Source organism: Diadema setosum, chromosome 3, assembly GCF_964275005.1.
Source record: "Diadema setosum chromosome 3, eeDiaSeto1, whole genome shotgun sequence".
Taxonomy (NCBI): domain Eukaryota; kingdom Metazoa; phylum Echinodermata; class Echinoidea; order Diadematoida; family Diadematidae; genus Diadema; species Diadema setosum.
This window is the reverse complement of record NC_092687.1, coordinates 33,231,887-33,246,179: the sequence shown is the minus strand read 5'-3', so window position 1 is coordinate 33,246,179 and position 14,293 is coordinate 33,231,887. Positions and strand designations below refer to the sequence as shown.

At 40.1% G+C, this 14,293-nt stretch overlaps 1 protein-coding gene across 1 annotated transcript in view; it reads right to left on the bottom strand.

The window, feature by feature from the left end:
• The window catches only part of LOC140246797 (seizure protein 6 homolog), a 29,355-nt gene that overhangs the window by 1,080 nt on the left and 13,982 nt on the right, over window positions 1-14,293 (bottom strand). Inside the window, exon 6 of the mRNA XM_072326128.1 lies at window positions 5,448-5,645. Coding sequence (XP_072182229.1) covers window positions 5,448-5,645 — 198 coding nt within the window. The remainder of the gene's footprint in view (window positions 1-5,447; window positions 5,646-14,293) is intronic.

Below are 14,293 nucleotides of genomic sequence, written 5' to 3'. Positions count from 1 at the left end.
GGCCAAACAGGTTCTATATGGTAATAGAGTAAGCGCTCACCATTCAGTGCGTACAAATGAAAACGGGGCCAATTGAACAGTGGCGCGCGCGCACGAAAGAGGTCGACTACCAGAAGCCCGAACCCGGAAGTGCCTATGGTAATACACGTAAAGTACAGCTTCGAAGATGGGGTTGGGTTGGAAAAATCATTCTAATTTTAAGGAAAATCACTATTTGTCCATATGCCTCCTGATTTTATAAGTGAGATACATTCTCAACACAGTATACGTGTTTTGATGAAAAAAGGACTTGCTCTAATGTGTCAAATATGTGCCTTAACATGAAGCCAAAATTGCCAAACAGGCATTTATGCATTCATACTACATATAAAGACTGCAGAAAGGTACAGTGTATACTCTTTGGTATGGGAGTACTGATTTCACATAATATACGTCACTTAGAAACATCAGACACACATACAACACACACTCCCACACGCATACAGCACACACTCCCACACACACACACACCGACAACACACACACACACACACTCACAACAAACACACACATACGCACACACACGTACACACCAAACCACATTTTATTTTCAAATTCCAACACACATACACACACACACAACACACAGTGTGTTTTGTGTGTGTGTGTGTGTGTGTGTGTGTAAGAATTTGAAAAAAAAATGTGGTTTGGTGTGTACATGTGTGTGCGTATGTGTGTGGGTGGGTGTGGGAATGTGTGTTGTATGTGTGTGGGAGTGTGTGTTGTATGTGTGTCTGATGTTTCTAAGTGACATATATTATGTGAAATCAGTACTCCCATACCACAGAGCATACACTGTACCTTTCTGCAATCTTTATTATGTAGTATGAATGCATAAATGCCTGTTTGGCAATTTTGGCTTCATGTTAAGGCACATATTTGACACATTAGAGCAAGTGCTTTTTTCATCAAAACACGTATACTGTGTTGAGAATATATCTCTCTTATAAAATCCGGAGGCATATGGACAAATATTGATTTTCCTTAAAATTAGAATGATTTTTCCAACCCAACCTCATCTTCGAAACTGTACTTTACGTGTATTACTATAGGCACTTCCGGGTTCAGTCTTCTGGTAGTCGACCTCTTTGCTAATGGCGGCGAGTCGTTCAATTGGCCCCGCTTCTGTATGCGAGCGCGCGCTCTATTACATATTATAGAACCTCTTTGCAGCCGGCCGGGGGCTGCACTGGCGCATGGCTAGCGCTGGCGGGGGAGCGAGCTAGCGAGCGCATAGCAGGTGCTGCGCTCTGCCCCCCCACGGAAAAAAGCAGTAACTGACATTTTTATGAATGTTTACTTTTTTGCAAAAATGAATAGTTTACCCAATGCTCTCCAATGTTAATAGGTCAGTTTTGCAAAAAGAAAAATGAAAGTGACCAAAAATACAATTTTTCACTTTTGCAAAAAGCAGTAACTGCATCCAGTTGATTCAACTTTGCAAGTTTCCCCACGGAAAAAAGCAGTAACTAACAAAGCCCACGGAAGAAAGCAGTAACTAACAATTTAGTCTTTATCATTCAGACTCTGTATAGTCCTTCCTATATATTTTTTCCCTAATACCATTTATTTTTTCTACTAATTTTTTTTTTTTTTAAACAATGTAAACAGCAGTTTCTCCCATAATTTAGGAGAGTAGATATAAAAAGATTGTTTCACCAGTAACTTGACTCTGCCCGCAGGGAATCATATGATAAGTTGTAGAAAAAGCTTCTTTCTGGAGACTAGCAAACCTGGCAGACTCAGCGCGCTCAGAGTGCAGAATACGCGTGCAGCTGCAGCAGCTGGCTGCATGCGCATAAATTCTGCAGCATAACAGTAACTAGCTAAACATTGCATCACATCACAGTCATCACTTGCATGCACAGTATTGCAGGTCTGGTACAGTCTGAGTGATCATGCCAGTGCTAACCATGCTGTCACACAGTTTCTGCGGTCCAGGCATGCCTGTAAATCTATCATGAATTGCAGAGGAAAAGTCATGGTAGCCATGGCTTTGGCCAGAACCAGAAAATCTAGGTGAGCTGAAAATATATTGAAGGGAGATGAGCACTATAGTATTAATGCACTAACGTTAGTCTAATGTTAGATGTAGGCCCTAAAGTTTAAAATAGGTCTACCAGATCTAAAGTTACAGAGTAGATCTAGATTCTAATCTATTGTTAACTGTTTAGTGTTAGACAAAATGTCAGTAGGCCTAATCTAACGTAATAGATCTAGGTCTAGCACTAACATTGGGCATAGATCTGTAGTCTAGCTTAAGTGTAACGTCAGAGTTCGACTAGGATCTAAGACGAAGAGACTTGACTTTATTGTCTAGTCCAGGGTCATGTGTCAGGGGCCAGGCCGGGCACTCCAAAGTTCAATTAGGGTACATAGGTGTCTACCTTATTTTTACACAGAATGCCATTCAATCTACAAGACCTAGTCTAGGTCTAGCGATAGGTCCTAGATCTTATAGATCTAGACTAACCAGAAAGTAGAAGAACTTTATAACCTGGTGGTGGTAACAATTCTCCTCCTATGGTCATGTGACATGTGCAGTTACTGCTTTTTTCCATGGGGAAAACAGCAGACTCCTGGCCGTCTGCAGTTACTGCTTTTTTCCGTGGGGAAACTACCCAGAATCAAGGGTGAGCCACCGCAGTAACTGCATTTTCCTAAATAACATTTAGAAAATAACGGAAACATCATTTTTTCCTAGGTATTGTTAGACAACTAGGTATGGTGCATAATCATACCACAAAATTATTTTTGAATGTTTCTGTGTTTTTAAAGAATCTGCAAAAAACACAAAATCGCATTTATCTCAGCTCAGCAGTTATGCAGTTACTGCTTTCTTCCGTGGGGGGGCAGCGCTGCACTATTGTCATTGGCTAAGCCTTTAGACAAAAGAACATTTAATGAACTGTATCGGATTTAATACTGCCCATTATACAGATTTCAACTGTGGTACGCTTGGATATCCATTATTTTCGGCAAACTTGTGAAATAGGCCCCACCACTGCGTGTCTGTACTAATACTTACAGTAATACTACGGCGACTCGCCTGTTTCATCCCCACCGTGTGGCGTTCATCTCGGTAGGTAAGCACGGCGGTGGGGCTGCCTTCCACAGTGAATACTCGTGAATGCGCCGAAAATGACTTCATAATATGGCCCTCGACTAATTTAACGGCCAATTTAACCATAAATACAACCCTACCTAACCCTAAACCCTAGGAGGACCTACCCTTGCTTGCTATAAACGCACGGGTACGGTGCACGCGCACTGCGGTGGGGCATATTTGACGATAGCCCCACCACCACTGCGTGTCTGTACTAATACTACGGCGACTCGCCTGCTTTATAGGCCTAGACCTACTCGTGAATCCAGCCCCACGGTACCGTGGCATTCATCGGTAGATAAGCACGGCGTTTGGGCTTCCTTCCACAGTATGATTTTTAGCATAAAACAAAAACTACTCGACCAAAATTGACGATAATTCTTGGTATCGTTTTTCTTAGAAATTGGCGCATCTAAATTACTGATAACAAATATTGCAGAAACTGACTATGGGAAACTGGTTAGGCCTTTTTTTTTTTTTTTTTTTTTTTTTTTTTGAGCCACGACCCACCCTGTAACAACATATCCCACTAAACGTTAATAGGCGTTAGAGTGTAGCCTCTGTACTACTACCAAAGATTCTGCTATTACTGCTTACTAGTCTACCAGACCTAGTGCCGTAGTGGTAACAGTACTAAGTAGTACTAGTAGACTACTATAACTACTAGTAGACTGCTACTAGATCTACTACTAGACTACTACTGGTAGTTTAACTTGTAAGCGCCGGCCGACGGGCCAGGCCACGGCCGGGACGCTCCCGCTTGCTTGCTGCGGCCGGAGTAGCCGCTCATTTTGTGAGCGAGCTGGGCCTGTTCTTCTAATCTACTTACTAGACAGTTACAACTTACAATGTCAGTCATGTAGAATACAGTATATCCTTTCTAACGTTAAACTATATGGGGGCATACCAGACATACCACTCTGTATTTCCCAGGCGATCGTTTCCGTGAGGTCTATTCTCGGGCTTGGTGCCATGTTCATACGCTCTTGCACTGGAAGCGGGGGAGATGCAGCTGGTTCATATCGGTAAGGTGCAGCCCCACGATAACGTTCTGGTTCATCGGCTGCCTCTCCCTCCCCATCTTCCCCTTCAACTTCATGTGCCTCCTCTTCCTCTCCGCTATCGTCAGAGCTGCAGTCTTCATCATCATCATCAATGTCGAAGTTTACCCATATAGGGGAAGACATTATGCTCGAGGTACCAGGTATCTTTGCAAGCTAACTTAGTGATAATGTACGTGGTAATGCGTACATGTCGACAGTTAGTGTGTCGACCGGGAGCGCACATCCCGCGGGGCCCGGGCCTGGACGGGCTAGCTATCGTGTACGCGCGTGTACCAAGCTAGTAATCTTGAGTGATTGTGCTGAGCGGCGTCTGCTAACTGAGCACAACTCCGTGCTTATACGTCATCAATCGGTTCAGGTGTGTTGGTCACGTGACTATCTTTTTCGCAAAAGCTGCAACGGGGTCCTCCAAAAATGTGATATTTGGGGGAGTTTCTAGAAGCGATAAAAACCGGAACGACACTGACAACATATTTACATTGATAATCATGACATATATTTTACATTTCTTTTGCATATTAAAACATTTTGCAAGCATTTTATTAGGTCTGTAAGCTCGAAAATGAAAAACGCCGAAATTAAACACCAAACCAAACCAAACCAAATTTTCCCAGAGAGAGAGAGTGAGAGAAAGAGGCAGACTGATAGCTAAAAAAAAAATCCTGTTGTGAGTTTTTTTTTTTTTTTTTTTGACACAACGTGATAAATGGTGTTTAAATTGCATCACTGATTATGTTCTACTGTACATTGTAAAGGCAATGAAGAAACTGTATCGCTGTACATTCTAAAGGTAATGAAGAAACTTACCTTGTTAGCAATTAATGTTTATGTATATCCATTTTTATGTATGGTACCATCAATGTATATGATATATGTGTATGTATCTGCATGAGCAATGATATAATGCAGGAACCAATAAAATCAAATCAAATCAAATCAAATCAAATCAAACTGTGTGGAATTGGGCACCCACTCCAGCATTGGCGCACCTTTTTTTTTTTTTTTTTTCTTCGTCTTTTTCCTAGCGTCTACTCCGTGTTTAAATTCTTGTGAAAGTTTTCAGTACTTCGTCAATCGGCTAGTAAAATACTCTGACAGATTAAATTACGAAAAACATTAACCTTTATGAGCAAATGATGTCTTTATAATAATTTTTTTTTTATAATGAAAAAAATAGTGTGATATGGCATGCATTGGTCCGTATGTGCTTTTTTTCCTGTCAAATATAAAACAATTACGTTCAGTTTTTTGGCAAAATGGGATGGATCCGTTCCAAATTGGTTCAGGCGAGGACCCGACACAAAGCAAAGTCGCACTACCATTGGGCGTGTAACCGTCATCACACCCCAAGATGATTATGGAGCCAAGTCTTGTGGTGTTTAAATTCCATGTTCCATGCGAGACGTTAGAAGGGTGCCCACAGTTTAACTCGTTAGCTGGAATAAAGAAAATAGATGTTAAAGACAAGTCTAAAACCACCATATCTTCATGTAGGGGAACACGATTGTGATTCTGTGTGTCCTCAGTTTTCTCAAAATAAATAACTGATCAGATTAAAAGTGAAGAAGACCAGAGGTAGTAGGGATGGAGATCGTTATCTAGAATGTTCTTTGATCCAAAAATAAAACAAGGTTAATCATTCATCTCCATTAATTTGAAAAAAAAAAAAAAAACAAATTTCATGTGCAAGACATTCGTTACTCCGAAAATGAGAAAAGGTTGGTATATTCAAACATCTTTGGAGTAATTCCGAAGCGTTGGAAAATGAACTATCGCAACTAATGTGTTTACGTGCATTTTTTAAGGTTATCCGATCATCGTCTCGGATCAACTTTGTATCTGTACCGGTTCTTTTATTTTCTTTGCTTATTTTTTCTCCGCAAAATCTTGTACAGAGGTTAGCTCAAAAAGTAATTTCACTATCAACTTCAAACTTATGTTGTTTATTTATCTTGTCCTAAGGACGATCAATCTAATGTATCAACGTGATCAGTCATTTGTGATGTCAGTTCAATGTCATTAACTCAAATCACGTTCTCAATCATATCTCATTAATGAAAAAGCAATTCTCGATGAATTGTACGCCTAATATACCTCAAGTCAAGCTCTATCCATTCATATTCTCACAATTCAAATCTACACTTGAATATCACGAGTACGCACGCGTTACAATTTGACATGCTGCCATCGAGCTCAAAGTTAATTTGCACACGTTTTAGGTCACCTCTGCCCCCCCCCCCCCCCCAAGGAAAAACGCAGTATCTACATCCAGCTCCATTTCTCAACTACCGAGATATTCACCATTTTATATTTTTGCCAAAGCCCCAGGAAAATATACTCTTTTGAAAAATTCATTCATTGTGGAATTTTAGTCTATCTAGCTACCAATTTTCCTGGAAAATATCATGTTGTGTTTTCGTTTTGTTTTTAAGTTATTGATGAAAATGTAGATACTTTGGGGAAACCCCATGCAACTGACTGATTTCCCCAAGGAAACACGCAGTATCTACAATGGAACGAATTTCCCCAAGGAAAAACGCAGTATCTACAGCGGAATGAATAGGATTAATCTTCTGTCATAATTATGTATACATGTATACATCATTGTAAAAATATTCATGATGCACCATCCGCAACCTTGGGCCCTGGGGGATGCATCCTCCATCCCCCCATTTATGCCCTGATTACAGAGCAGGTTTCATAACATTTAAAAAATAACAGATCGTTCTTGGAACGTTTTGCTTACATTCCCAGACCGACCTTGCTGTAACGTTAGGTGTTTAATATGAAGCTTGCCAGGGCTGTAATGTGATGCTACATGGCCTAGCCGCTAACTAGCATGCATCTAGAATACTAAGCCTAGATGTAGATCTGTACAGTCTAGGCTAGAGTCTGTCTAGACCAAAATAAATCTAAATTGGATGTCTGGACCTAGATCGATCAGATTTTTTTTTTTTTTTTATCGTTTATTCTAGGCTGGCTACGTAGCAGGCTACACGAGTCTACAGCCTCGGGCTATACATGTACATGCACGATGCTGACAGAAAAAAAAAAATAGCCTCGAAGGTTTAGTCTAAGCCCTACACGAGACAGGACTCTTTAATTAGAAAAAAAAAATACATCTAGAACCGGTCTAGATCGAAGTGACACCCGCTCTCTAGGCCTATTCCTTCTGGATCGAATGTCGACATGTAAATTTGTAATGTAACTTTTTTTACTTCCAAGTTGTAACGTTAGCATGCAGCATGGGATCACGCATGCATTTTACGCAACCCAGTCTCATTAGGGTCTAGGTAAGAATTAAAATACAACTTATTCTTGACTGCCTCTATTTTGTCCATTTACCTATAAAAATTGTTCACATAATCTATTGTCAGCTATCTAACTTTAAGACAGTGTGGTATGGAGTAGATAATTGAACATGGACACTTCACTAGACTTATGATTCTAAGTGGTTAAGTTTTAGTTTTAGACTTCTTTACTAGAGTTAGACTTAGTTTTATAAACATGCCTGCCCTAGTTAGCTAGTAGGCCTATTCTAGTCCTACACTAGATCTTTCTTTAGACTTTCGGAATACGGACCCTGAAAGTTCTGATTAATGTTAAGTCTAACGTTAGAAAAGAGACGCAAGACTCAAACGTTACTGTCTAGACAAGTCTTAGACTTAGACTTAGATCTAAATATAGCTATAGGGTCTAAGATGTTACATAACCTGACGTTTATCCGATACAACACAACACAAAAATCTAGGGCCTATTGGCTTTCCCCGAAACTTTCGGATTCGGAGCCTGAGGAATTTTGACTAGGGTCTAGGTCTAGCAAAGTTACTTAACAACAAGTTAATATTGAAATAGTACGGAAGATGTTCATCGTCGAGGTAGAATATGAAAGAATAAAGGCAAAGCTGATCGTTTATCACATGAAGCGAGGTAAACACAAATGTATGCATTTGTGTTTACCTCGCTTCGTGTGACAAACAAGCATTTGTGTTTACCTCGCTTCGTGTAACAAACGATCAGCTTTATTCTTTCAATATTGAAATAGTTTTGAATAACTTACTCATTAACTGCAGATAAATTTTTCTTGAGGGCTAGGCTCACGAGTAATTTCCCCCACGACAACATTTTGTTTTAATCCAAGTACACACTGTATGCTGACTAGCCGGGCCCTGTGCTGACTGCATGCTCAGTGCAGCTAGCTGCTAGCTGCTGCTGTCATTAACAGTGTTGTGCTGTTATACAAATGATGCACAGGATAGAGTGCGTTAGTGTAGGCGTATAGTGCACTAATACCCGAGAGTGAGCTACGCCTCCAACACGAAATAATCATGTGCATCATTTGTTTTATAAAAATGGGTCGAAAATTCGAAAACTAACAGCATTTTTCAGCGTTTTTCACGTACCTTTGTCAGTCAAGACGTCCGAAGATGTTCGTCCCAAACATTTACGCACGTCGCACTCGGAAATCCTGCACATACAGTATAGACGTGTAAGTATAATGGGGGGTTGGGTTTCCGGACACTTAAGTTTCCGCATGAAAACTTACTTATTTTACATAGAATATGCACCCTTTACCTTAAGGACTTGATATAGACTCCTCATATAGGCCTACTAGACAACTAGACAGAAAGATCCGTCTGTCCGGAGGACTCTTTTTATATTTTGCCATTGACGCTGTCCTCCGTAGACAGACGGAAGGACTGGTACCAGTAAGCATAACTATACACAGCCCAGTCGCCGCTGTACATACGTAGCGCGACAGGGCTGTACCAGCGAAGCTCCAAACACGAAGAGGGTCCAACGATCGCATGCGATCGGATTGAATTTTGATACTTTAGATCATTTTTTGGTCACTTCAAACTCATCTGACGAACAAAATGATAATGAGACTTCATATCTATGCTATTAATATTGAAATTTAGATTTAATAACTTACCTAAAATGATGGTTATATGCAGCATGTGTGAACGGTTCACGAACGGTACATCGTCTTTCACGCCAGGCCATTTCCAATACTAGTATCCGGGAGGTCACATGATCTGAATGCCCTTTCAAAAGGTCGTGCTGTCGACCGTGCTGCTACACCAACACTCAAGCAGCGCATCGCACGCACGCAAAAGATTTCCGCAGAGATCAAGGCGCCATTTTGAATTCTGCAACGATGAACCCCGACGGTGTTAGGGAATCCGCCAGAAAGTATCATTTTTTGGTTCCACGGACTTATCACGAGGGCTCTCAATGGACTTACGAACCTTCTGTAATACAAGCATGCACTTAACGTGAGTAACGTTTGGTAACGTGTACATTGTTTATGAAGAACGTATAGATTTTCATAAGTTTTGTAGTCGTGATGTGGTTCCCCACTTTGAAGGTGCCCGCTCGCTGGTCAGACGCTGTATTCGCGTAGCGTATTAACAGCGTCTGGTCGGGCTACAGTAAGCATTGCTGTGTGGATATTCTTAACCACTGTCTCTATGGAAAATTGGGTGAGGTACCTCACCCTTCTCGATTGCGTCTAATTCACGGCTCTAGGTCGGCAAATTTAAGCTTATATAATGAAATCAACTACTCAAGAATACATTGCACTCACCAGATTAATGGATAATCCAACATTTTGGTCGAATTTTCAACGTAAAACACACATCAACCAGCCCGTCGCGTCGTCACGTTCAAACTGCAGAAACATACAGTATGAATCTATTAGCCAATCACATGCGAGGTAACTTCTACGTGTTTTTTTTTTCTGAAACACCTACCTCGCATGTGATTAGCTTACAGATTCAAAATGGCGACTTACGGCTAGCGAACGGCGATGTTGCGATATGGATAAAATTTCTGCATTATAACTGAGTTACTGTGAGTATTTCGATTGCACAATGTGAGAAATTAACCCCAAATATTGCTGCATAATGTGTCATGTCATGTCAAACTTGTTTTAATTTTAAAAAAAGCTGCATGAAATTTGGTTTATCGTAACGTTTGATCTGTGCGCTACTGCGACACAGGAGCTGGCATCATTGACTTCGGTCTGTATACGGAGGGGATCCGTGAAGCCAGACGCAGTCTCCGCGGAACATTCCCCGACGGACAGATACAGACCGATCTTTCGGTCAACTAGACAACATACTCTGAAAACGGCGTGAGAATTAACCTGCTAAATCGTTGGATTTGCCCTTTCAAAGTGACTCCATGTACGCGTCCGGTCCCACAACGCTTGGTCTACTGTACTGTACAAAGTGTAGAGTATACGTACGCCACACATGTTATGCACAAGGGAAGAAAGGCCGGCCGGCCGGCAGCCCAAACTAGAAGCTGTTTACAGCATTGACAGCGCGTATGCATGCAATTCATCAAAGGAGCCGCCGCGCGCACAGACGATCGGCAATAGGATTTAACACGCAGTGCAATGGGACTAGAATGAAGGAAGCACATGTGACTCATTTCAGCGCTTCCTATTGGCTACATTCTTGAACCCATTTTATAAATTGTTTTAATGTGCACTCGGTTAGTCTTAATCACAAACTGTGTTTTATATTAGGATCACGATCTCATCAAAATATTTACTAATCATTATTGTTTCGGTTAGATATTTTGAACATTATGTCTTATTATTGAGCAAGTATATCTAAAGAAAGTAATTTACGTTCAAATTACAGAACAACCGGCAAAGTATTCACATATATAAACAACAGTGTCTGGTAATTAAGACTAGCATTGTAGATACTGCGTTTTTCCTTGGGGAAATATTCACCATGTAGATATTGCGTTTTTCCTTGGGGAAAGTGCAAGTTAAGTGTAGATACTGCGTTTTGCAGTTACGGAAAAGTAGCTTTCCAAACATTTTTTTTTTCACAAATCTGAATATGTCATATGAACAAGGATTGCAAACTGACTATATTTATGCAAAAAAAAAGTGAAAATCGACAAAAATGTTAAATACGGCGTTTTTCCTTGGGGGGGGGGGCAGACCTACAGTATTCGATTATTCAAAAAAAAAACGGACACGTTTGCGCGCACACAAACGCGCGCGAAGCTCGGACGAAATACATTTTCTTTTTTTTTTATTCTTTCACATGGATCGAATGTCTAAGACGTCAAGGAATGATTCTACCAAGTTTCAAGTCAATCCGGTTCATTATGATGTCATATGGCACCGTCAAAGCTGAAATTCCTCGCGTGCTTCAAGGTGATATACAGTGTATATCTCTAACTATATATCCAAAACTGTAATCCGAAGTCATATCTTCAATATCAAAGGTCAAATGAAATTTGGTGCATATCATCTTCGTGCCATTATCTTCGTGCCATTATTACATGACATCATTTGATTCCGCGCTTGTTAAGAATTGTTAAGTATACAAAATCTAAAGAATAATGATAATAAAAATGTTTTCCAGACTAAACCGTCTACAGTTATCGTTTCCGTAGAAAAAGCAGTGATATCTCCTTATGTTTTTTTTTTTTTTTTTTTTTTTTGCTTTATTGCAAAAGATTTATATGGTAGAGTGTTTGTGATACAACTGACCTACACCCAAATGACCTTTAAATAGTCCAGGCTAGGCTCCATAGAAAGTGCACCTAACCTTGTTTTTCGATATATACAATGTTTTCTTTTTTATTGTTTCTTGTCAATTCGAGGGTGCTGATTTCAAATCCGATTGATGCCACTCGTGCAACCTTGACCATTTTCGGCAAAATGCAAAAATCCAAAATGGCCGCCAGATATGCTAATTTGGCCATGATAATCCTATTCATGTCAATTTCATGACCGATTATTACATCAAACTTTTTAAAAAATTTTTCTTGAGTAATTCTATTTGCACATGCAAGAAAACTTTCATTTAATGAAGGCACATTTAGTGTTCTAAGCTTATTTTCAATTCAAAATGGCCGCCATTCCTATACTCATGTACTTTATGAATGGCAAAAAAATATACATAGAAATAGAAGACGAATTTGCTGTTTTTCCAGTCGCATACCTACGCTGTTATCAAGTTTTGCATGTGTAATGAAAACCTGATGAGTGCCACTTGCAACACAAGCAAGCAAACAAACAAACAAACAGAAAATATATTCTTTGTAATCTTATATGTTCTTCTTAACACAAAAATTCAAAATGAATGGCACTCATACCCCTGTACAATATGAATGATAAAATGTGCAAGGAAATAAACGAATTTTCTCTTTTTTCTGTCATGCGGCAACATTGTTTATCAATTTGGGTGCTGATTAGAAATCAGAAGAAATCAGAAGGTTGTTTAGGGCTGTTTTATTTGTTATGCAATCATCCAAATCTGGTTCCTCAATCTGGATTTTTCACAAGGAATTTGGGAAAAAGCCCAACAAAACTTGAATTGATGCCAACATCACGATTGTTTATCAGGTATTATTAGACATGAACATTTGATACTTACTTGCCTTGAGATGTTCAACATCATAAAATTTACTCTGATTTACTGATGCTAAATCTCAGATGATAACACAAATGAAATTTCCAAATAACTGTCTAAAATATCGAACTACCTAAAATAAATCTTATCTAAAGTGATATTATACAAACTGTTCAATCCCCTCTTCCGAGAAGGAACATGAGGCAGGGGAATGCTGAAAAAAAGGGACCACCCCACTTCCTTCCCTCAAATCTCTGATTAAAAAAAAAAAAAAGTTTTTCATGTTCACCCAGAGTATATCATTTCCTTGAAAATACAAATGACAAATGAACTTCTGTCTGCTCTGTATAAAGTAGATCAGATCTACCACTGGCTCTGTGATGGCGTGATTTTTCACCTATTTGCTCAAGGTTGGTTAAAATGTAACAACATGAACTTGTGTACTTGCCACTGTAAAATTGGTTACAGCTCGTTATTCCGAAGGTTCGTTATTCCGAAGGCTCTTTAATCCGAAGATTCGTAAGTCCGAAGGTTCATTTTTTCCGAAATTCATTTTCATTAATGAATCTTCGGAATGACGAACCTTCGGAATAACGCCACAAAATGTTCGGATTAACGAACCCTTTTTCATTTTCGAATTAACGAACCTCTAGGTATAGGGAATTTGTGTGTATCGGATTGACGACCCTTCGGATTAACGAACCCTTTTTCATTTTCGGATTGACGAACCCCTAGGTATAGGGAATTTGTGTGTTTCAGGTTGACGACCCTTCGCAATAACAAACCCTCGAAATAGCGAATCTTCTGAATAACGAACAGCACCCGTAAAATTGACACATTTTTGTGTCTGGAGATGAGTAGGTCCTACACTGCTCTTACCTTTCCTTCAGTGATGAATTGTGGAATTATTGAATATTTACCAATGTTAGTACAATGCAGGTGATTCATGATGAATATAATGGGATGAGTCCATATTAGTCAAGGGGCTTGTTTTACACCTGTTTGCCCCCACCTCTGCTGCTGCCCAGCCCTGCCCGACCGCGACCCCTGTAATCCTGCAATTGCCTTACAAGGTACTTAGGGGTCATGCGGTGATCTTGCCATAGAGAGAAGGTAAAGACGTGGGGACTTGCTTCAGCCCTCCTTTACAGAAGATTCAAAGCCCAACCTTACCAGCAACCATCCACAGAGTTATCTGACAATAGACATGCTGACATTGTTGCCTAAATGTAGCCATGATAGGTGAAAGGCTTCACTGTTCTCGAGATAGATGGATTTTACCACCAGTTTTCTCGAAGTGAATGTCTTTGCGTATGATGTCTATGGAGGCTCTAAGATTTCTAAAGTGCTGCCTCATTCTGAAAGCAGTGCTATAACAACTTCACACTGTTTGTCCTTAAATTCCAGCACTTGCAGCTTCAGGATGTCGCAGACCAACTGACTTAGGACTCTGAATGATGGCCTCCTCCAGGGTGGCTATAAACTAACTCCACTCCTTTTAACATGGTGACATGATAATCACTTCATGAAGGAAGTTTGCTCGTGCAGATGATCTTACCCTTACGTCTCATAGAAGGTCATTGGATGACATTAGCCGAGTACTGACCCATCTCAAGACAATAGTGGAGTAATTCTCCTTCTGGAGACTTTGCCTCAACCTTTACAAGATTACCTTTAGGCCCATGCCTTCCATC